The sequence below is a fragment of the Cardiocondyla obscurior genome, linkage group LG10, assembly GCF_019399895.1.
Source record: "Cardiocondyla obscurior isolate alpha-2009 linkage group LG10, Cobs3.1, whole genome shotgun sequence".
Classification (NCBI taxonomy): domain Eukaryota; kingdom Metazoa; phylum Arthropoda; class Insecta; order Hymenoptera; family Formicidae; genus Cardiocondyla; species Cardiocondyla obscurior.
In genome coordinates, this window is record NC_091873.1 from 6234 (window position 1) to 31706 (window position 25473).

The following is a 25473-nucleotide window of genomic DNA, read 5'->3' on the forward strand; positions in this document are numbered from 1 at the left end:
GTTATCGGTAGCGGTCCTACTATATCTAGGGCGCATTTTTCAAACGGTCTAGTCGGCGTGTCTGTAATTACTAGCGGCATTTTCGTCTTCTTTGATAATTTATTTTTCTGGCACTGTTCGCATTTCTTTATGTATTCTTCTATGTCTTTTCTCATGCCTGGCCACTCATGCTGTAATCTGATGCGATGTAGTGTACGTGTGACGCCTTGGTGTCCGCCTATCGGTGTGTTGTGGTATTCGTGTATGAGCTTCGCTTTTTCTTCTGCTGAGTATGTATTCTCTTCTTTTAGTACGTGTACTGGAAGCTTTTCTTCTTGCTGCGGGGAGTTTCTGCTAAGCGCGTCCGCGTTCGTGTTTTTCTTACCGTCTTTATAAACTATTTCGTAGTTATATTCTTCGAGTTTTAATCTCCACCTTATCAGGCGGGACCCGGGATCATTAACGTTGAACAGCCAGATTAATGGTTTGTAGTCTGTTACAATTGTGAATGTTGTCCCATAGATATACGGTCGGAAATGTTTTACCGCCCATACTATCGCGAGTAGTTCCTTCTCTGTCGTACTATAGTTTCTTTCGGCCTTGTTCAGTATACGGTTTGCATATGCAATCGGATGATCCCTTCCTATCTCCCCTTGGGAGAGGATGGCTTCGATTGCATGATCCGAGGCGTCCGTGGTAACGATAAACAGGCATGAGAAATCGGGGTATTTGAGTATCGGCGCGGTAGTTAAGTTTTCTTTTAATATTTCGAACGCGTTTTGTTGGTCCATTTCCCATCTAAATTTTTCGTCCTTTTTCGTGAGCATTGTTAAAGGTTTCGCGATTTTTGAAAAATCTTGTATAAATTTTCGGTAATATCCGGCTAGTCCGATAAACGATTGTATGTTCTTTAATTTCTTCGGTACCGGAAAATTTTTTATTGCGGAAATTTTGGAAGGATCGGGTCGAATTCCATTTTCTGTTATTAGATGACCGAGATATAATACTTCCTTTCGTAAAAATTCGCATTTGTCCGGTTGCAGTTTTAAGTTATTTTCTCGCAAACGTTTAAAGACGGCTTCGAGTCTCTCATTATGTTCCCTTAGCGTCGATCCGTAGATGACTATATCGTCTAGATACACGAGACACTTAATACCGTGTAGGCCCGATAAGACCGAGTTCATCATGCGCTGAAATGTAGCCGGTGCATTTTTAAGACCGAAAGGTATGATACGGCTTATTGCCGTTGTTTAGTTGCAGAACTTAACCGTTGTGCTAATTCGCGGTATATTTTCGGCCCTGGGCAAGCCGTACTTGGGCGCGTATCTGCCGGTGCGACACAGAAATCTCGGGTGCCCTTGTCTACCGCATCTATTGCATGTCGGCACGGGGGGCGGTTTGCCGAGGTGCGCGGAAAGTTTCGCTCGATGTATGCTCGCTCGTTATATGTGCGTATGGGTGCGCTACGCTGTCTCTTTTCTGCTGCCGCTCCGGCTATCGCTTCTTGTAATGTCCTGTAATTTCGCGACCGGACGATTGTTTGCAAATGCGGCAATAAACCCGTCTGATAATTATTCAATACTTGCTTCTGAAGCAAATTCCATATTCCGCGTTTTTCGTCTGGAGAATAATTCGAGTCTTCGCTTAAGGCAGTGCTCGGAATTAGTTACACATTTCGGCCTGATTTCAGAGACACCGCCTTCTTTTCCCACTACACTTGACGATCGGCCGGCCGAGTCGTCAAACCGCGCGCGCGACGCTGTTTTTTCAGGAGCGTTGTTATCTAAGAAATAGACTAGGGTAAGGGATATATTTAATATCAATTATAATAGTTTTCTACATCACCTACGAGGTACTATTATTGATGCGTATAGGCCTACTGGGGAAACCACTTAAAAAAAAACGCATTAATAATAATACCTTGTAGGTGATGTGGAAAACTATTATAATTGATATTAAATATATCCCTTACCCCAGTCTATTTCTTAGATAACAACGCTCCTGAGAAACAGCGTTGCGCGCGCGGTTTGACGACTCGGCCGGCCGATCGTCAAGTGTAGTGGAGAAAGGAGGCGGTGTCTCTGAAATCGGGCCGAAATGTGCAACTAATTCCGAGCACTGGTTTAAGGCATCGTAAAGTTCGGTTACTAATGAGTCGGCTCGAGATCCGTATGTTAACGCGCTTTCTCCTGTACGTTGACGCAACTGGTTAAACTCCAGTTGGAGATGAGCTGTGCCTCGTCGCTGCGTGTAGCCGTCCTCGACTTTTCGTAAAAATTGCGTGAAATTAACAATTTGTTTTGACTCGAATCGCGAGAGAGCTCGTCCCGTGAGCTTTGTGTATAATATTGCCGCCAGTAGTTCGTCTGCGTCTTCCGGGTCTACCTTTCGTGCTGCGTATTCGCATGCCTTAATGAATTTCTTTACGTTATTTTCGCTCCCGTCAAACGTGGGCACGAGACTGATCGCATTTTGCAGCGTCAAATACTGCCGCGGATTATTAAAAGAATAGCGAACGTTTCTCTGTGGTCGCCGCGGTTGTGGCACCGGATGCTGCAATGAGTCCGCCGTTCTGTTGAGCCTGTTGCCGTATCTTTGCGTGACGAATTCGTTTTCTAATCTGTCTATTCGCGTCGCGGCAAGTGATGTCGCGTCCAGTATCGTTAGCATTGCTTCTTCGCGTGGCATAGTAGAACCTTGTCGGGGAATCGGCGAGGAGTGTCGGTACTGCGGCTGTGATGCGTTTGTGCTCGCGCTGGGTTCTGCGTTGCCGGCAGAATTTTCGCCTTGTGAAATTCGTACTCTCGCGCCTTCCCCGTTTGCAAGCGAGGGCTCGTTCCTTTCGCCGTTATCGGTCATCATAAATACGAACCGTTGGTCCTCGGGCGCGAATAACTCGCTCACTATCGATCCTATTGACGATCGGCGACTTTAATTACCGGGTTCCTCAACTTCTCGGTAATTCATGAAACTCGCGTTACCAGAATACATGGGTACAGGGAGGGAGATTCCGTTCGTAAATTCGTATATTGCGCTATCGCGGTCCAAGATTTCGTCGTCTACCGTTATTCCGCGGATAAAACTTCGCGTTTGATTAGTCAATCTATACGGGATTCTTTTAAAGATCGGTTGTAGGTTTTCGGGCTCGGTAATGCCGTTCAACCAAGATAGGCGCGACGTGTGACAATGCAAGAGGAATTCGCCGCGGTACATATAATTTTATTCGCTTTTTCGCCTTGCATGCATATATATATCTATTTTACATTAGCGTCGGTAATAGCATGCTGCTTGGTTGCTGATGAGTCGCGATGTTTTCAGCTTGGCTGCTCGCACGCTTCTCCGTCCCGTAGTTTGTCTGTTCGATCGCTTATCTGCTTGGCTGCTTATCTGCGTGGCTGCTTATCTGCGTGGCTGCTTATCTGCGTGGCTGATTCTCCGTAGTTACGCTGGTCAGTAGTTGCTCGGGTTTCGCGTCTGGCCTTCTCTGCTTCTTATATTCTTCTGTCTTTCTTTTTATGAATGAGTTCTCACGTCTGTTCACTTGTTTGTTTCAAAGATCTCGCACTACAAGCCGACTAAGACGGATTAGCTTGCAGCGGCCTGATTCCGGAGGGCGGATTCCACCGTTGCCACCAGATGTTGCACCGGCAAGGTGCTGTGGGGTCCGTTCTCCGGTTATTGTAGCGGGTGACGTGAAATAAAATGTTTTTCTTGATTCAGTTGCTGTAGTCTTTTATTTTCCCTTGATGAGTTACAGTTCTCGAAGCCACGCGTGTCTTTATTACGAATTCTAAATTGCGACTGCCCGTCCAGGCCGCGGCTGCCCCTATATATCTCCTGCTGTTGCTATGTCAAAATTCATAGCAATCAGCAGAATCGCGGGTGGCAACCGCGACTGTCCTCGGCGTCGCGTCCCGGCCGGAAATGTTGGGTTACCTTGATTAATCTTTTTTTTCAGACCATTCTACACTCTGAAAATTGTATGGATAAAAGTATAATATACAAATTATTTGAACCGTGTCTTGGTTCGGGATTAGTTACGGCTCCTGGTAAGATATATTTAATCATATAAAGAAAAAAATATTTATTGTTCTTTTCGGGGTAACAAAATTTTACATTACAATACTTAAATCTATTATTGAAGCTACGTTATAACATTCGCTTTTTCGAATTTATATATTTTCTATTGTTCTTGTTTTTCTCATTTGTTCCATATTTTTCTCACGCCAATATCTTCTCGCTTTCTTTGTTCCCGCAGCCTCCCCCCCCTCTCTCTCTCTCTCTCTCTCTCTCTCTCTCTCTCTCTCTCTCTCTCTCTCTCTCTCTCTCTCTTCCTCCCTCCCTCCTTCCCTTCCTCCCTCCCTCCTTCTCTCTCTCTCTCTCTCCCTCTCCCTCTCCCTTTCCCTCTCCCTCCCTCTCTCCCTCCCTCCCTCCCTCTCTCTCTCCCTCCCTCCCTCTCTCCTGCCTTTCCTCTTTCTCTCTCTTTCTCTCTCTCTCCCTCTCTCCCTCCCTCCCTCTCTCTCTCTCTCTCTCTCTCTCTCCTGTTTTTTTGTTAAAAAATTTTTTTTTTGTAATTTTTTAAAATTAACTTTATTGGTCTTCGTAACATTTTTTTTTTAAATACAAATTGATGTTGCCGTTTTAGAGAAAAATTGATCAATTTATTTCGCTTTTCCTTTCCATAACTCGGACAAAAATTAATTTTTTGGTTTAAAATTTTATGCAAGCGTAAGATACACTGATGTGTACTTCTCACAGTAATTTGGATCTGATAATTGCGGGGGCAGATTTTACATTGCTTATTCCGCTATGCCTTTTATCTGGTCTTTTCTTTGTTCTAGTTGATTTTTTTACATCAGTAATCTTTTAAAATTTTTTTTAAGATTAATTTCTTTATCAAAACTTAATACAATAATTTTATTTTCATTATCTTTATACTCTGTTTTATTTAAATGATACATATCGTTATCAAGAAGTACAGTAGTGCCTCGCGTCAAGTATAGGCACAGCGTACTACCGAGCCTCTCTTACGCGAGTCGACGTATTGAGAAATTCGTGGATTGTTGATCTCAATGACGGCTAAACCGATCGCTTTCTTAATAGATTTATCGTGTTGCTTGGGGTTAATTTATATCAGAAAAGTGTTTTTATTTTTTCGCTATGTATTCTATAAACGGAAATATTGCAATGTAAAGTTTTCTTTCAGAAGTAAAAATTTTAAGAAACGTCGTTATTACATCTGATGTACGTTTTACTTTTTCGTCGTGGCGCTGATAATATATCCTTTTCGCTTTTGTGCTACTAGATGGTACAAAAAAATACCAAGTATAAGCGCGCAAAAAGCGCCGTCAAAAATTGTTTTCTGCAAAAGTATGATATAAAGAAACTGTACCATTACGAGGCTGCTGTGCGCCGATATAAGAAAAGAATTTAAAAATAATGCAGACATATAAATATATATTTTTATACAAGTGTTACGTCAAGAAAGGAAATATTAAGGAAAGGATGATTATCGCTCATGGGAAGCTGAAGGTATGAGCCTGAGAGCAGGTTGAATGGAGAGAAGGGTTTAAGGAATGACGCAACTACTGATATTAACGTGACACGAACGATGGAGTGCCATGCGTATAACGCGCTAGGGATGGGTTTAAGTTGCAAAAAATTCTATTAAACGCGAGTTTGGTTCTTTTAAGAGAAAAAAAATTAATTTTTATTTTTTGAGATTGAACCGAAGATGGGTTTCGCAATGAATGGATTCAAAGGTTAATTAAAAGTAGCTTCAGGGAAATATTGTTCGGAATTAATAGAGAAATTTGGAGTGTAGGACGGAGAAGTGGGGCGGAATTGCTCTGAACCCGGTTCCGTTGACAATTACGAAGAATTTAATGTTGGTGACGGAGGCTGAGCCGCCTCGAACAGAAACAGCGGCTCGAGATCTTCATGCACGAGAGACGCGGGAGGCGCGCTCGGCAGCCGTGACCACGGTCTTCTCTCTTGCTTAGATGGGGTAATAAAGATCTCTTTGCTTGGCGCCACCGCGAACAAAAACTGAACAAAAAATCGTCGTACCAATTCCCGTAAATTACTTATTTGCTTATTGCGGCGCGCCCGATTTTTTTTTCTGTTCTTTATTAGTTGATCTCATTAAAAATTTGATTTTGATTTGTGGGACCAACGGTTGTAACGGCCCTGCCGATTTCGGGCGCGATCGCGTAAGGCTCGGAAAGGCCCGGAAAAGCGAGGCGAGTACGCGCGAATAAATCGTACAGGCAGTCTGTCTCGAGAAAGTCACGTATAAACCTCGCCGTATACTCGCTGAAAGTGACGATTTGTAAATGCAAGGAATCTATTAAAGTATTGAACATTTCTTCCGTATGTACGTTTACATAGTTTTATTTCCTTTTTTTTAAGTTATTCGAATATCGGTCTCGCGCTGCCTCAATTCCTCTCGAAATCCCACAGTTTAAGATCTGGGGGCTCGTCCGGGATCGAAGGCTAATTGAGGTTAGTGAACATAACGGGGCGAGACGAATAGGTTGATCGTGGTGACGAGAGTTACGGCGAGAGGAAGAATTCGCGAATTGGAAGGAGAGCGGTCGAGTTTCGTGAATAGTACGACGTATTACGACGCGGAGTGTGTGTTGAAAAAAAGTGATCTTGCGCGCACACCGAACCACGCTGAAAGAGAGACAGAGACGGTGATATTGAGGAGGAACGACGAAGAATATTACGATGGCCCCGACGACCGCGGATGCGCCGGACGATTTGTCGACAGGTGAATTGATGAAGGAGCTCGCGCAATTAGGGCAGTCAACGACGGGAAGCAGGGCAGTTTTGCGAGAGAGGTTACGTAAGGCGTTGGCGGGAGAAAGTTCTCAGATACAGGAGTTCGATGGCGACGTCGCGACGGAGACAGACGAGGCTGGCATAAGTACAATGACGAAGGACCAGCTCGTGCAAAAGTTACGCGATTTAGGTCTTCCTGTGACGGGAACGAAAGCCACGCTGCGCAAAAGATTGCAAGATGCGATGCTCGGAATTGACAACAGAGAAGACGAAGAGGATCCGGATGAGAGGAATCAGCACGGAAGATGTGAAGGCGAGAACGCGGCGACGAATCTTCTGGAATTTTCCAACAGCCCGGCAGTAAACAACGAACGTAATGTGCGAAGACCGTTGGCAGTCACGCGTAGAGCGAATGCCACGGGTATGACAAGGTTGTGGAATAATAACAGAGAAGACAGTAACGACCAAAGCAATCGAAATCGTGATGAAATATTTTCCGGCCGAACTATGCTATCGTTTAAAGATGTGGAAGAAGCTATGACGTCGTTTAGCGGTGATGGTATTCAGAATGTTAAAAGGTGGTTCGAGACATTTGAAGAGACCGCTGAATTATGCCGATGGACAGACGAGCAAAAAGTTATTTACGTTAAAAGACTGTTGCGAGGATCAGCTAAACTTTTTGTGAATTTCGAGTGCCGTGCGCTATCGTACCGTGTACTTAGAGTGGCGCTAATACAAGAATTCGGTGGAACTTTTAATAGTCGCCAGGTACACAAAGAAATGGGCGCATTATCGAAGAAGACAGACGAAACATGTCAAGAATATATTTATCGCGCATTGGAGCTCGCGAGCCATGCAGAAATGGAAGTTGAATCGAAGATCCAGTATATTATCGACGGTATCAAGGACGAAGAAGTAAATAAGTCTATTTTGTACGGCGCGACGACGATCAAGGAATTGAGACAACGATTTCTACAGTACGAAACACAGCTGAGAAATAGAAATAAGGCGAGGCAACGGTCGCAAGTAAATAACGTGAAGAAAACAACAGGCACAAGCGGTGGCCAGCAGCAGATGACGGCGAGAATTGTTAGACGATGCTTTAATTGCGGGGATACGAAACATTTGGGCGGCGAGTGTCCGCATAGATCAAAAGGAAGTAGATGTTTTTCATGCGGTGAATTCGGACACATTGCTGCAAGATGCCCAAAAGGATCGACGACGACGGCGCGTGCAAATGCTCTTCAGACGCATGACGATAAGAAAACATATAAAAAAGTAACTATTTTTCAGAAGGAGATTACGGCGATAATTGATCCAGGCAGCGACTTACATCTTATTCGGTCGAGCTGTTATGTGAAGATCGGTGCCCCGCCGATCAGGCCAGACGTTACGAGGTTCAAGGGCATAGGCTCACAGTATCAAAGTACCTTAGGAAGATTTACAGCTGACGTATGTATTGACGGTATTGTTATTGCGCTGGAGATTGATGTGGTGCCCGATCATTTTACGGGACACGATTTTATAATTGGCGGCGAATTATCAGATTTCGTAGAAATACGAATTAAGCGGCGGCAAGCCATTCTAAAGAAGTTCGACGCTGACAGCTCTGTTGGAGATGACAATGCTAACTGGGCGGAGATACTATGTATAAGTTCGCAGATTAATGAAGACACTGAGGATACGCCGGAACTGTCAGTTGACCACATTGAAGATGCAGCAGTGAGGAGACGCGTGCGGGACTTGACGGACGATTACTACCCGAGGAAAAACAGGGACAGTGGAGTAAAGATGCATTTAATACTCAAGGACGACATCCCAGTTTATCAAAATCCGAGGAGATTGTCGGCAGAACAGCGAGATGTCGTGAACAAAATTGTTGACGGATGGATCGAAGAGGGTATAGCCCGACCTAGTAGCTCGGAGTACACCAGTCCGGTGGTACTGACGACCAAGAAGAACGGAAAACCGAGGCTGTGCATTGACTATCGTCAGCTAAATCGAAAGATAGTGAGAGACAGATACCCTCTGCCTTTGATTGAGGACCAGCTGGATAAGTTATCAGAAGCGACGGTGTATTGCACTCTGGATTTGAGGGATGGATTTTTTCATGTGCCGGTGGCCGAGGAAAGTATAAAATATACTGCTTTCATTACTCCGGATGGACACTTTGAATTTTTGACTGTTCCTTTTGGATTATGTAATTCACCCTCAGTTTTTCAGAGGCATATAAAATCTGTTTTCCGGGAGCTGGCGGCCGAAGGCACGGTACTGATTTATTTAGACGACCTTATTATTCCGGCCAAAGGAGAAGATGAATGTCTGGAGAAGTTGGAGCGAGTATTGAACACGGCAAGGGATTACGGCTTAAGAATTAACTGGTCGAAGTGCAGATTGATGGTGCGACGCGTGGAATATCTTGGTCATATTTTGGAGGCTGGAATGGTCAGACCATCCACGGAGAAAGTGTCGGCGGTAGCACGTTTCCCGAGGCCGACGTCGGTCAAGGCGGTGCAGAGCTTTTTGGGTCTGACGGGATACTTCAGGAAATTTATTCCCCAGTATGCAACAATAGCACGACTTCTCTCACAGATGTTGAAGAAAGAATCGAGATTTGTGTTCGGAGCGGAGCAGAAGCAGGCATTCGATGAATTGAAGATGAAATTGATGAAAGATCCAGTACTGAAACTATATACATTAAACGCAGAAACAGAACTTCACACGGATGCGTCCAGACTTGGCTTCGGAGCGATACTGATGCAGAAGGATTCGGAGGATAATCATTTTCATCCTATATATTTTGCCAGCTGGAAGACGTCGGAAGCTGAAGAGAAATTAAGCAGCTATGAACTGGAGGTGCTGGCTGTAATCAAGGCATTGCAAAAATTCCGCATATATTTGTTGAACATTCCATTCAAGATTGTAACAGACTGTAGAGCTTTTGTTCAAACAATGTCGAAAAAGGAGGTTTGTTTGAAGGTCGCTCGTTGGGCCTTGCAGCTTGAAGAATTCAACTATAATGTGACGCATCGCTCAGGATCCGCCATGCGTCATGCAGATGCCTTGAGTCGGAATCCAGCGGAGTGCTTGGCTGTTCAGAGGGCACAGGACGCCTTAGTTGCAAGAATTATACAGGCCCAGACAGAAGATCCTGATTTGCGGAAGATCATCGAGTCAAGGGAACCGAATGACAAGAATTTCACTATAATAAATGGAGTACTCTACAAGCAAGAAGAAGGAAATTTATTGTTGGCTGTTCCGAGGATAATGAGACGAGAAGTAGTGTTAAACGCACACGAGCAAGGACATTTTGGGTATCGTAATACCGAGCATTTATTAAAACAAGAATATTGGTTTCCACAGATGCGCATAGAGGTTCAGAAGATAATTAATAGCTGTATAAGATGTCTGTTAGCAGAAAAGAAACGAGGAAAAGCAGAGGGATTACTTCAACCATTGAAGAAAGAAGATAGACCACTCAGCACTTATCACATCGATCATCTGGGACCGATCCCATCGACGAAGAAGAGTTACGCATACATATTCGCAGTAGTTGACGCATTTACGAAGTTTATTTGGCTGTATCCGACAAGATCTACAACCACGGAGGAGGTGATAACCCGATTGAAGAGGCAGGCGGTGATTTTTGGCAATCCAGACCGAATAATATCGGATCGAGGTACAGCATTTACCTCCCATGTTTTTCAAGAATATTGTGAGGCAGAAAATATCAAACACACATTAATTACTACTGGAGTGCCGCGTGCAAATGGCCAAGTGGAGAGGATGAACCAGTCAATCATCTCGATACTCACAAAATTATCGTTGTCAAAACCTGAAGAATGGTATAAGCATGTGGATCGGGTTCAACAGTTTATGAATTCATCATTCAATAGGAGTATAGGCACGACGCCATTTAAATTATTAATTGAACGAGACATGCAATTAAAGGATGATCTACGGCTACGAGAGGCGATCCAGAAGGTTATTACCGAAGAATTCGAACAAGAAAGATCTGATTTGCGGGACAGAGCCAAAGAAAATATTATGAAGATACAAGCTGAAAATAAACGAACATATAATCGAAAACGTAAAGAAGCGACCAATTATCAAATTGGAGATATTGTTGCTGTTAGAAGGACGCAATCCGGACCAGGGCTGAAAATATGTCCTAAATTTCTCGGACCATATAAAGTGATTGGAGCACTGAGACACGCTAGATACATCGTTGAAAAGGTGGGCAATCACGAGGGGCCTAAACGCACAAGCACAGCAGCGGACTACATGAAGAGATGGCCAAGAAACCACCCATGGGACTCGGATGTCGATCTGCCGGAGGAAAGAGAAGTCAACGACGTGGATGGTATCGAGGGCGATGCCATTGTCAGCATGGCCGAGTGTGGGACCAACGGTTGTAACGGCCCTGCCGATTTCGGGCGCGATCGCGTAAGGCTCGGAAAGGCCCGGAAAAGCGAGGCGAGTACGCGCGAATAAATCGTACAGGCAGTCTGTCTCGAGAAAGTCACGTATAAACCTCGCCGTATACTCGCTGAAAGTGACGATTTGTAAATGCAAGGAATCTATTAAAGTATTGAACATTTCTTCCGTATGTACGTTTACATAGTTTTATTTCCTTTTTTTTAAGTTATTCGAATATCGGTCTCGCGCTGCCTCAATTCCTCTCGAAATCCCACAGATTTAAGTAAAATAAATTAATAATTTAAAAGAGAAATGTTCGAGGGCAACTTGTCGCATACTTTCACTCAAGACTCTCAATCTGCCCATTTGAAAACCTTTACAGTACAGAGAACGCGTGGCACCTCACTCAAATTTCAAGCTAACGATAGTCACTAAAGTTTTAGCGGCATATCGCAACCTTTACTTGAGGAGGTTTACCACGCAAATCAATTCACCGGAAAGTCCAGAGGACTTCAACGAAATCTCGAGATACTTACACACGCACGGTACCCTTTCACTTTCTCGGAGTTTAATTTGAAATTAATGGACATATTCTTTAGTGGAATCAAACAAATATTAGTAATAATGGATGCTGAGACTTACTACTTGCTGATCTTGAACTTCTCCTTGAACCTTCGAGATTTTCAAACTCTTCGCTCTTCGTGACGGCTTTGTCAATCACACTCACAATTTTAACAGCGATAATTACTTGGTTTACGTTCTGAAGACAACGAGAGAGAGCTCCGCTGAAACACACGGTTTTATAAGTTCGGAAAAGGGGAGGACTATCGCTGAGTTTTCAATTTTCAGAAAATTAGAATTCTTATTTGCTAAGCTTGGTCCTCCACTTTTCCGTCTTCACAATTATTGGTCACTTCCGTCTCAGATTCTTAAATTTCTAAGTTTTTCGTCTTTAGTTTCTAAATTTTGATGAGGAGTTCCCGATATTTATTGCTTTGAGAGCAAGTGTTTATAAGAAGCTCCGCCCACATGACTTCAGTCCTTCCAATCTTCCAGAATTTTATTAACAAATTGAAAAAATAGTTAGGAGACCTTTTTTGTTATTGGCACCTTACATTTCCTGCTTGAATTTTATTGCTTTCGTCCGTGCATCGTATTCAAGTAATTGTAGGACTTTTGCGCCCTTGTTTTTTCTAATGGTTCGGATCCACGGCGCAATTTCAATCTTAAAAGTTATTTTTCTTTTAAAATCTCTTATTCCCTTTCTTATCGATTTAAAGTAAAGTCACGTACCGTTTTCTGTCTACGAGGAACTGTTTATTAGTATATTGATTAGACCTTATTTAAAGATAAATTTATAATTAACTATAAAAACGCATATATTTTAACAATATGTCTGCATTATTTTTTTTATTTCTTCCTTATATCGGCGCACAGCAGCCTTGTAATGACTCAGTTTTTTTATGTCATTACTTTTGTAGAAAACAATTTTTGACGGCGCTTCTCGTGCGCCTATACTTGGTTATTATTATTATATTTTTACAATTTTTTTTCTTGTATAATATCTACCTGTTTAGCTATAAAAATTCTACGACTGCTAAGGTAAAGTCATTATGGTTTGTTAACTTTCTGTATTTATTTCAGCATCCATTTGGAGTCAAATGCGGAAAATGTCTGAGCGGACATTTAGTTTACATATGATAAAAAAATTTTTTAACATATCCTTTGAACATGCTGTAAAGTTTGCTCAGAAATTAGAAAAAAGCGGTCTAAACAAAAATGAAATAGATCTTTATAAATATATAAATAATTGTACTTGGAAAATAGCATGTGGTAAGATTATATAATTTCATGTATCTTGGTTAATTAACATAAGATATTTTTAAAATTTAAGATAAAATATTTTTTTTATTTACAAAATTCATAATGTGGTACAAATGTTTGTGAGGTGTTTATTTCCCTTGTGGGGTGCACCGCGGACTTTCGCTCAATTTACAGTCTTTGTTTTAAAATTATTTAATTTAGACTAATTATCAACTTATTACTGATTACAACACGACGAAAACATACTACTAACATTTAACTACACACTACAAAAAACATAACATACGTCCTAATCCATTTACTAAAATAATGTTGTAACCCGAAACCCGTTACAACAATAGAATTAAGTAAGAATTAAGTAAGTAAATAACACGGAATAAGATCTCGCAACATAATTAAAAGAAACCTACATCAGCAACCCTCTTAATTGAAAAGACCGATTAAATACGGATCACGAGAATAAAGGGTTGCGAGATCTTAGTACCGAGAACAGCAGATTGCATTACCCAGTAACCAAGTTACGAAAATGCAATCTGCTGACATCGACAAAGCGCCAGAGTTAAATACCCGCGGACCGGCAGCGACGGGCAGTTGCTAATCACCTCACGTGCGTAACGTGAGATCTGTCGCGTGCCGATGAAAATAAGACACCTCGCTGAGACGAGGCCCCGCGACTACACAGCGAAGTGAAACGCGAATAAGTAGCGGAAAAGAATAAGGTGTATAAAATAAAAGTGATATATACAGGGTTTATTATTTAATGTGTTACACCGAGTAGGAATAGTGGGTCTTGGTGAGAAAAATAAAAAAGTCTAATACCATTTTGCAAAATTCTTAATGGTTATTGAGAAAAAAATTAATTTGTCTAGCGCAAGAGCGACAAGAAAGCCACGCGTGAGTAAGCGCGACAAGCGACGGCACCATTTTTAGCTACTCGCCTGAGCGCGACAGGCGAGTAGCTAAAAGTGGTGCCGTCGCTTGTCGCGCTCACTCACGCATGGCTTCCTTCTTACTCTTGCGCTAGACAAAATAATTTCTTTCTCAATAACCATTGAGAATTTTGCAAAATGGTATAAGACTATTTTATTTTTCTCACCAAGACCCACCTATTTCTACTCGGTGTAACACATTAAATGATACATCTGTATATATATTTCGAACTATTACAATTATTCTCCTTAATCTATGCGCTCCCGACGGCATCGAAAGACAAACCCCGTGCACCGGCCACAGTGCAACAATAACTACTAATACAATCACGTACGAGAGCGAGAAAGACACATTCTGCTATTCATCTTTCACTCTTATATGCTTCACATTCATCTTATTGAACCTCCACTTCCACCGTTCTTTTTGTTTTACTCTTTTTTTTTCTTTCATTCTTCACTCATTTTCTTCTCTTCATTTCTCTGGCCATCCCTCTAGACTTACATAACTTTTTTCTCTCGCTATTTAACTTAACATCTCTTGATTTTCTTTCTTTCTCTTCTTCTCTTTTCATTCTTCCCGCTTCCCTTTTTGTCCCCGCATTAAAGTCATCTCCTATCAATACTCTCTTTCTCCCTCTCCTCCATCCATTCTCTCAATTAATTTAACTTTATATACATATCTCCGTTAACATATACTCCTATTAAAGAATCTGCCCATCCTGACAATTTCTAAAATCAGCAGTTTTTTAAAAATTTGTTTTAAAAAACTATCGCATTGCATTAATTTATATTTTAAAAACATGTTTTACATTCCCGAGTAGAAATTTCGTTTGGTTTATATCGGAAAAACACATGGCAAACCCAATCTGAACATCGGTACATGATAATGTTAAACTGATGATGACCTTATCTCAGCGTCACGCAGCTACCTGATCAAAAACTTATCAGGTTTACCTGACTAAGACTTCATCAGGGTAGAGATCAGGCCCGAGTAGGGTAAGCGTGAACTTCTTGCAAAAGTTATGCATTTTCTCAGCAAATTATATTGTTACTGTGAACACGAGAGCGTGAGTGCTGGGAAGTTTTTTTTGGATAGATTATAAAAAAGAGAACTGATTAATTTGTTCTTATCTTGGAGATGCGATTTATTCTTGCTTTATTACACAATAAGAATCTAAGCTGATTCGCGATGTTAGTCGTCGAACTAGCGTAGCGAGACTGACGCTGGGTCGGAAAAGTCGCTTGGATCTGTAGCGAGATCCTTTGTTCTAAATGTTATCTTCGGTGGTTCCCGACGCTCGGAGAACCAGACAGCTCAATTTTCATATGCGTTTGCTGTTGCCAGGCCCAATGATAGGGCACGCAATAAAGTTTTAAACGATTTCTTTTAGCGAGATCCTACGCCGAAGATCTCATATTAACGGCGCGTCGCTAAGGCGCCAGAAATATTATACACAGTTTTATGTTTTTTTTCAACATTTTCCGCCCGCCTCGTTGATGCCAACGAAATTATACTTATAACCTTACAGTCTAAATATACACTAAATGTTGTTACAAAGATTATATAAAAGAAGGTCATTATTCAGCGATTAAATTAAACGGAATAATCTTTACTACCGGGCGTACTAAAGTAGTAGTTGCAGTGCGTACTGTCACAATTTTAACATTACCGTCTTTACTCGGATGCGTTGCAATAATCCGAGCAAGAGGCCAATGAGTGGGAGCAGTATTCTCGCCTCGAATAATGCAAAGCATTCCCACACTTAAATTTTCCGCAGATTTGGCCCATTTTTTTCTTATATTTAATAACGGTAAATATTCTGAAGACCATCTTGACCAAAAATAATCTCTCATTTTTTGTACAAGCTGCCAGCGTGTCAATTTATTTTCTGCCGTTAACAAATGCGAAGGCTCCGGCAATGCGTTAAGCGGAGCTCCGACTAAGAAATGACCGGGGGTCAGCGCCTCCAAGTCTTGAGGATCATTTGACAAGGCAGTAAGCGGCCTTGAATTGAGGCAAGTCTCTATTTGAATGAGGAAAGTTGCAAGTTCCTCATAAGTTAATTTTGATTCTCCAATTACACGACGGAGATGATATTTAGTTGATTTTACTGCTGCCTCCCAAATTCCACCGAAGTGAGGTGCAGATGGGGGATTTAAATGCCATTGAATGCCATCGCTGGCCATTTTATTTATAAAATTACTGTTTTTAGTTAATTGACGCATAAAATTTCGAAGCCGGGAATCAGCACCAACAAAATTAGTACCGCAGTCAGTGTAAACATTTTCACAAAGTCCTCTGCGGGATATGAATCTTTTGAAGGCTGCCAAGAAAGCCTCCGTCATGTAGTCGGTTACAGCTTCCAAATGAATTGCTCGCGTGACAAAACATACAAATATAGCTAAAAAAATTTTAAAGGCTTTTTGCCTTCGCCCTTTTGAGACTCTTATTAAAATAGGACCGGCATAATCTATTCCTGTATTCTGAAACGGCCGAGTCGTAGTGATCCGAGCACTCGGTAACGGGCTCATTATGGGATGAGGCGTTTGACCTCGCCATCGGATGCAAGTTATGCATTTATATATATGGCTTTTAACCAACCCTTGCCCTCCTAGGATCCAGTACCGTTGTCGCAACGTAGCTAAAGTTACTTGCACCCCGCCGTGCAAGGTTCTAAGGTGACAAGTATTAACAATTAGTTTAGTAAAGTGGGCATTTCGCGGTAAAATTATAGGTTTTTGTGCGTCATACTTTATTAATGCAAATTATAGCCGCCCGCCGACTCGTAACAGTTTATTTTTATCCAGGAACGGAACAAATTTTAATAAAGGACTTTTGGAGGGAAGCGATTTTTTTTCTTTAAGTAATTCAATTTCCTCAGGAAACCATAATGCTTGCGTTGTCCTTATCCAGAAATCGCGCGTCTCTGTCAATTCTTTATGAGATAAGGATTTTCCTCGAAGGCCCTTTCTAGTGGGTGTCCATCTTAAGCACAGGGCGCAAACACGTAGTAATCGATGCAGATTTGAGAATCGTAACAGAATAGCATTTTCCGTTAACGATTGAGTTGCCATATAAACCTTTGCAGGGCGGGATTCTTCTTCTGTTTCTTGAGCCTGTTGATTTATTGTTTTTGTTATCAATTAATCAGTTGATTGAAGCCACGCCGGGTCTTTCCACCATAAAGTGAAATTATCAAAATTGACAGAAGTTTGTCCCCTTGACGCGCAGTCCGCCGGATTTTCTTCTCCATTGACATGATACCATTGTGCTTCAGGCAGCGTCTCCTGAATTTCCGTGACCCTGTTGGCCACAAATGTTGTCCACCTTGTGGGATGGCCTTGAATCCAGGCCAATGTGACGGTAGAATCCGTCCATAGATGTATTTCATCAATTATAAATTTAGCATTTTCTTTTATTCTTTGAACGAGACGTACTAGTAGAGTTGCGGCACTTAATTCCAATCGAGGCAATGATATAGTCTTCAAGGGTGCTACCTATGTTTTAGCTTGGAGTAATGATGTTTCGGAAACTATTTCCTCCTTAACAATAAAACTTACACGAGCATAAACCACAGCAGCATATGCTTTCTGCGAAGCATCAGAGAAACCGTGGAGGTCTACCTTGTAGTTGATCGCCGGAGTATTTATCCATAGCGGGATGGAAATTTTTTCAATTTCCGGAAGTTTATTCCGAAATGTTTTCCAGATGTCTTGATCCTCTGCGGGCAATGGTTGATCCCAATCCAATTTTTTTAACCAAAATGATTGAAGTAATGTCTTCGCTCGAATTACTATAGGAACTAGCCATCCTAATGGGTCAAATAAACGTGCGGTTTCCGAAAGTATTTGACGCTTGGTAAAGGTTGCATTATTAGCTAACTGAACCTTGAAGCAAAAAGAATCGGTTACAGGGAACCATTGCAGGCCCAAGATTGTATGGCCCACAGCGGGATGCCATTTCAATACTTCTCTTTGCTCCGTTGCCGATGGTAGCAATTTAGAAAGTTCCACTGAACTTGTTGCCCATTTTTTTAGCGTGAAACCGCCCGCCGTGCAAATTTCAATTAACTGCGATAGTTTTTCTTTTGCATCTAAAACGGTATCTGCGCCGGTTAGAATGTCATTCATATACGTTTCCTTTAATAATATTTCAGCTCCCGTAGGATATTGAATTTTTTCATTTGATGCTAGTTGTTGCAGAGTGCGAATCGCCAGGAAAGGGGCAGAAGTTATTCCATACGTTACAGTATTGAGTTGGTATTCTTTGATGGGATCGGATGGGAAACTGCGCCATAAAATTCTTTGATAATCTCTGTCTTGTGAATTTACTAAAATCTGCCTGTACATTTTTTCTATATCAGCAGTTAAAGCTAAACAATGGCGACGCCAATTTAACAGAATATCTGATAATGAAGCTAACAAATTAGGTCCGCTTAATAATTTTTCGTTTAAAGAATCTCCCGACGGTAATTGAGCAGATGCATTGAAAACAACTCGGATAGCCGAGTTATTACCCACTGATTTGAAGACGCCGTGATGCGGCAGGTAGCAAACTTTTTCATTTGAAAGATCCGCCGGAGGAACAAGAGTCATGTGGCCAAGGTCAATGTATTCGGCCATAAATGTAATATAGACCGCCCGCAGCTCGGGGTAACGTTCAAATTTTTGTTCCATACGTTCAAGCATACGCATGGCTAATTTTTTAGATCCAATAAAATTGCGTTCATTGTTTTTAAACGGCAATCTGACGACATATCGACCATTTTCATCGCGCGTGAAAGTTTGCCATAATATTTTTCGCATTTTTCGTCGTCAGCAGTTAAAGGGAGCGGTCTCTTAATTGCTTCTTCCTGTCGCCAAAATTGTGAAACTAGCTGAGACAAATCATTATCTATCTTACAATGGTGAACTACGGCCAGGGAATCTGTTGCGTTACCAGTAGCTATGCCTGAAAGAACCCAGCCCAAGGCTGTTTTTAAGGCAATGGGCGAGTTTGCATCGCCCATTCTTAAACCGTTTTCTATGATTAATGCATGCACCGCGGCACCGAGAATGACTTCGATAGGATCTGAAACTTGAAATTCAGGGTCAGCTAATTCTAACCCCTGCAAGTGTGGCCATGTATTTTGCAAAGTAATGGTACGTTGAACGTTTAATGCGACGCGTGGCAGTACTAATGCCATTACTTTTAATTTATAAGGAGTCTGAGTACAGGATTTTAACTCAAGATTCAGGCTGCCGTGAGCCTGACCGGATTTACTACCACCGATTCCGTAAATGGCCGTTGTAGCATGACGACGCGGCAAATTTAACTTTTGAGTCAAAGATTCTGATATTATAGAGACTTCGAAACCGGGGTCAATTAGCGTGCGAACAAGAATTTCCTGGCCATATTTGTTTTTTACATAAACACGAGCGGTTGCTAATAATATCGTAACATGCAAACTTAATTGATTGCGCAAATGGAGAACGTTCGCCGTTGAGGGTTGGGCTGATGAGACCGCGCTGGTAGACTTGGTGAGCGATGTCGTCGGCGTGATTGACGTAGCCGGTTTGGTTGAGATGGCGGCTTGTTGATCGTCTGCGTTTGGTCTGGCACAGGCTTCATGGATGGAGCTGTGATGACGTTCTCGACACACGGCACAGGATCTTGTAGAAGGACAGTAGGAGATGCGATGTTGTCCGAAACAATTATAGCACAATTGACGAGCAGAAGCAAAATCTTTTCGTGCATTTGGCCCTTTCTTTTAAAATTCAGGGCAGATTAGATTGTAATGAGATCCATTACATAGCACACACCTTTGAAGCTTTCTTTCGGCGATGGTAGGCGCGCTCGCCACATATAAACGCGAACCCCGTGCTGCCTGAGCCGGCTTAAGAGATAATCGCTCTTGGTCACCCGTTGCTGGATGGAGGGCTTCTAATGTGCGTACGCGACCTTCGAGGAAGATTTTTAATTCCTCGTAGGTTGGTGGATTGCTGGAACCACTAATTGATGTTTCCCACTCACGCCTGGAGAGGGAATCTAACATCTCCGTTACAATGTGCACAAATAAATCGCTGTCGGTTATTGGTCGATTTATTCCTTTTAGTGTTCCCACGATTTGCAGCATAGCGTGGAACAATTTTCGTAACTCGGAAACCGATTCCGTTTTCATTTTCGGAATGGCCGTAAATGAAGCGAAACACGCACGCACCATAAGTCTCTTATTTGCGAAATGTTCTTCGAGTAAATTCCACACGCGTTCGTAATTTTCTGATGTTAGCGGTATATTTCGCACCATTTGCTCAGCCTCCCCCTTCAGGCATCCCTTGAGATAATGCAATCTCTCCACGTCACCAAGAATTGCATCTTTGGAAATAATCGATTGAAATAGATCCTTGAAGGCGGGCCACTCTTCAAACTTTCCCGTAAACGACGGCAACTGAATGCGCGGTAAATGTCTTCTTGAAGCAGCCTGCACAGCTACTTTCTTTTCAGCGGCAGAGGTTTTCTCCTTTTACAGATAGTCTCGAAAAGCAGCACGCTGAGATACGTAAGCTTCCTCCGCTAAACTATACGTATTATTTTTAATATAGTCATGCTCAGCAATCGCCTTCCAATGCGTGGAGCACAGTTGATCATGCGTAGTCTCAAACTTGTTCCAGTTGTTGTCTAATAATTGAAGGCGAGTCTCAACTGTTCCGGTTGTTATATTTGCAGCTCCAGTTTCTTGGAGATTCTCGACAGCACGAGAAATTCTTCCGAATAATTCGAGCTAAGCTCGAATTAGTGATTCATGCACTTCGGACATTTTACTTCACCCGCACTTTCGCTCTTAGAAACAAAAAAACACAATCGTCACGAATTTTGCACTGATTCGTAGCAATCCGGCTCGAAGGACCAAAAATGTTACTGAGCGTGAGTGCTGGGAAGTTTTTTTTGGATAGATTATAAAAAAGAGAACTGATTAATTTGTTCTTATCTTGGAGATGCGATTTATTCTTGCTTTATTACACAATAAGAATCTAAGCTGATTCGCGATATTAGTCGTCGAACTAGCGTAGCGAGACTGACGCTGGGTCGGAAAAGTCGCTTGGATCTGCAGCGAGATCCTTTGTTCTAAATGTTATCTTCGGGGGTTCCCGACGCTCGGGGAACCAGACAGCTCAATTTTCATATGCGTTTGCTATCGCCAGGCTCAATGATAGGGCACGCAATAAAGTTTTAAACGATTTTTTTGTTAGCGAAATCCTACGCCGAAGATCTCATATTAACGGCGCGTCGCTAAGGCGCCAGAAATATTATACACAGTTTTATGTTCTTTTTCAACATATATAAAAATGTTTAATTATTGCTTATATGACTTTTTGTATTTATTTATATTATTTTTATTTTATATAATTTTAAAAATATATGTTTTATAAAAACAGAAAAATTTTATGATAAACTATATCTTCATATATCTTCAAACATGTATCTTCCAAATAAAAATAAAATTATTTCGTAATTATTTGTAAATAATACTTTTCTTAATAATAATCAAACTTTATACAAATAATAAAACTTTTCTTAATTAACATCAGGAAGATAACTAATAAAACATAAAATTAAAGAATAATTTTTTTTATTTAATTTTTGCAACGTTAACTTTTAATCTTACTTAGAAAATGTTTTATTCTCTTTTCGAGGTACATTCAGACTTTCGTCTCCTTACAATCTTTAATCTCTACTAACTTAACCATACTAATAACATTTCTTTAACATCTCTTTCACATATAACATTTCTTCCTTACATTTACTACCACCAACTATTTTTACTTTACATATCCTTTTTTTCTTCCTTCCTTCTCTACCTTCCCCTCACTACTGACTACCTTTATCACCACTATTTTCTTCTATCATTTTACGCTTCTTATCCATTCCATCTATTACATCCTCGCCTTATAACATTTTCTTATCCCTATTTTTTTCTTCTCTTCTTTTTCTTTTATCAACTTTACACTCTTCTGTCTTCTTTTACAATCTTCTCTTACTTCTTTTATCCTGCAAATACAAAAAAAGAAAAACCATGGCTTATCTCCTAAACGCTTTCTTATTTCTACCTTATTCTTTCTTATCAATCTTCCATCTTCTTTTAATTCCTCTTCTTTCTTGTCCTTCCCTGCAATAACTTACTTCCTACTTTTCGCTTTTCTTACTTTCTTTAAACACCGCTTAGCACACGAGAGAGAGAGAGATACCCATACGTTCTTACACTCATACCGCCAAAAATCATTCTCTTACTCTACTTCTCATTCATTCTCATGGACCCCCGCTTCCGACGCTTTTAAATCTTCATAGTCTACCTCATTCATTCTTCCATTCTCTCCTATCCCTTCCCTTACCCTTTCCAGTATTCTCAACCACTCCTCCCCATTTCCCTCCCCTCCCAATACATCTTCAACTGCCTCCTCCCAACTCCTCCCGTCCCCCCAGTTTACACACTCCTCCCAAACATGTTTCCACGTTTCTTCCTTATCCAAACACATCCTACACTTTTTTATCTTGAAACGACCTGCTTTCGCGGCGGGTCTCGAATGTCGGGCCAGCGAGCCCGGGACGCTCGTCGGGACGCAGGATTCGAGTGTGTGAGGTCGTGAATGCACCGAGACGGAGTTTGTAAACGAAAAGGCTATTTATTAATTAACAACGACGTCCGCTTGGTCAAGCGGCGCCGATATATATACATGTGGCGGATCCCTCCGACGTCACACGTCGGATGACGCCACCTCATACTTTACCGGCCGTCCGGAAGAGGAAGCAAATTTTAATCCCGCGGCCTTTCTTTTAATATTACTCACTCCATGGACGGACTTTGTCTCGGGACTTCCCCGGCTAATCTTCCGGGACTCTCCCGACTTTCTTTGAACAATAGCTCTGTAGGCTCGTTGCGTCAGTCGAGCCCTCAGAGTCCCTCCGAGTTTCAGAGCGAGCACATCGCTGAGCTGTCGTCTTCCACGACACTTTATATTTTATACTTTATACTTTATTCTTTCAACCGCGTTCCAATTTGTGCATCGAGTGCATACGTGCGAATTACTCTGCGTGCTCAAGCCTGGCCAGGCCTTTTGCGAATCACGAACTGTGAACTACAAATCACGAATTGCGAACCGCAAGCTGCGAACTGCGAGTTCCTTGCGTCTGCTGCTGACAGCATTCTTCCGCCGCTGCGGAATACAGATAAGTGTAACGCAGTCTATACCGACCCGCTTTTATTTCCTCAAATGAGAGGATTACTTCTCTTTATTATTTGTATTTTACTTTTTATTGTGTTTATCATTGCTTTTTATTTTCTTTACTTATTTGTTAAATATATTTGATTATTATTTGTGAATTTGTCAAGTGTCTGCCTTTCTGTCTTAAATTGTGACCCCCTTATTCTGCGCGACTTGTAGCGCCGGCTGGACACCGTCAACGTCCACATACATATATATAACAGAAAGAATGTAATGAATGTACGGCGCGAATATAGTTCGTCGGTGGGCGCGTCGGCCCTTTAGATCTCGATCGATGTAACGCGTGCGCGAGACGTAAAGTCGCGGATGGTCGCGGGTGCCCCCCGTGAGGCGCGGTGGGTGGCGCGGAACCGTGGGCGCGGTTTTCGGCGCGGATCGTAGATCCCGCGATCGGTCCTGGCGGAAGGACCGGCGGTACGCGGGACGCGGGCGCGAAACAGTAGGTGCGGTTTTCGGCGCGGATCGTAGATCCCGCGATCGGTCCTGTCGGAAGGACCGGCGGTACGCGGGACGCGGGCGCGGAACGACGGGCGGGGCCCGCCGTACTATTGATCGCGGTGAAATACGGTTCGATCTAGGGCGCGGGATGAAATCGCTATGCGTCGGTGGATCGCGGATGACGTGATGCGTTTGGGCAGGATGCACCTTGACCGGTGTCGTTAGCCAAGAGTTCTTGGCCGAGGCGGAGATCGTTCCACCCCGTGGATCACGACGGTGCGACGGGATCTTAATGCGTTTCGAGCCTTTCCGTGCCGCAGACGTAGGATCGAGAGTCCTCGAAGAAGGCGGAGTGCGCTCCACCCCACGAGCTAGTCGTGCGTACGTTAGAGTTCGGAACGAGAGGATCGTGAGCGCTAGGAGCTCCTGGCCGAGACGAAGATCGCTTCACTCCGTGGTTTCGTGCTCTAGGATCGGCTGTTTGCTCGAGAGCGAACGGATCAGGACGGTCCCGCTGAGTCCTGGCGTCGACTTTTTATACATAAAAAGTGACGGCGCAGGGTTGCCAGGGCTCAGCGAGGTACGTGACGTGTCCCGACGCGTGGCGCCGAGGCCCCGGGATGCGGCGCGCTCGGAAACGACGGGCCTCGACGTCGACAGCGCGGTTCAGCGGCGCTCGGAAACGCTCGGCTAAGTCCGCGGATGAACTTAGCCGCGGAACGGCTACGCGTTGCCGTGCTATTCCGGCGTGTATAAAATTATAAAGTTTGGGGCGCACCGCGCCCCGGGTCCCCGCCGGACGGTGTTGTGTCCGGCGGCCGGCCGTTGTTGTGGCCGGAACGGTGCATCGCCGGGTGCACCGTTACAATCTATTCCCTCTTAGTATCTATTTCTTCTCATATCATCCCCCACTCTAAACTTCGTCACCCTTTGCTATTTCTTCTCCTTCCATCCCTTCTTTAAATATTCTGGTACTCCTTCCTCTTTTATTTTTCCATAATACTTATTAAATTTCCCCATTCTTATTTTTTCCCATCTCTCTTTTCTTTGCAATTCTTTATCTTTCACCACTATCTCCTCACCTCTCAGTTCCTCTTCTTCTCTTCTTTCTTCTATCCTCTTCAGCGTCCACCCTAATCTTTCAAAAAATTCCTTCCTTTATTTTCCCATTTCCCACTCGTTTTCTTTTTCTCGCTCTCTCCTTTATTTCTTCCCAGCATTCTCTTGCTAAAATCTCCCCTTTTCTTTCTTCCAATCTTTTCTCGTACTTTCAAGCCCTCATTCCCGCTTTCCCAGACAACTTTTCCCTCTGGAATTCCTCTCTCATTATATACTCCGGCACACTTCTACTTACTCCCATTATCCATCTCAAATACCTCTCATGCACCATTTCAATCTCTTCCCATTCCTTTCACCCCCATATCTCCACCTCATAGCTCATTATTGTTTATACAAGCCTGTCAAACAGCCATAATCTTCTGCCCCAATCTTTTCCAAATTTCTTTTTGCCAATATTCCATATTTGTCCCATCACCCTTGCTGCTTTCTTTACTCTTTCCTTCACGTGTTCTTTCTGATCTTCATTTCTTGTCATCACATATCCCAAATAATTAAACCTTTTAACCTCCTCTATTTCTTTACCCTTCCATACCCACTTTACCCTTTTCCATCTCCCTCCCCCTTTTCGACACCTCATCACCTTTGTCTTGTCCACATTTACCTCCAATCCCTTTTTTCCACGTATTTTTCTAGTGTCTTCAACATTTCCTTCATTCCTGCTTCCGTTTCTACAATCAGTGCGATGTCATCCGCGTACGCCAGCGAGTACACCCTCCTG

General features: G+C 42.6%; 3 protein-coding genes across 3 annotated transcripts; all 3 read right to left on the minus strand.

Annotated features, from left to right (window-relative positions):
- Nucleotides 1-15515: 15515 nt before the first annotated feature.
- Nucleotides 15516-16283, minus strand: LOC139106147 (uncharacterized). Its single transcript, XM_070662708.1, has one exon. The coding sequence runs from the start codon at nucleotides 16281-16283 to the stop codon at nucleotides 15516-15518; it is 768 nt and encodes a 255-aa protein (XP_070518809.1).
- Nucleotides 16284-17081: 798 nt separating this feature from the next.
- On the minus strand, nucleotides 17082-18632 carry LOC139106148 (uncharacterized). Its single transcript, XM_070662709.1, has 2 exons — nucleotides 17499-18632; nucleotides 17082-17435 (listed from the first exon to the last, which is right to left on the minus strand). Exons 1-2 carry the CDS (start codon nucleotides 18630-18632, stop codon nucleotides 17082-17084), a joined length of 1488 nt encoding a protein of 495 aa, XP_070518810.1.
- A 2-nt stretch (nucleotides 18633-18634) lies between these two features.
- Nucleotides 18635-25230, minus strand: LOC139106149 (uncharacterized). The gene is made up of 4 exons (XM_070662710.1): nucleotides 25090-25230; nucleotides 20477-20698; nucleotides 19740-20365; nucleotides 18635-19589 (listed from the first exon to the last, which is right to left on the minus strand). The coding sequence occupies exons 1-4, from the start codon at nucleotides 25228-25230 to the stop codon at nucleotides 18635-18637; spliced, it is 1944 nt and encodes a 647-aa protein (XP_070518811.1).
- Nucleotides 25231-25473: the final 243 nt, after the last annotated feature.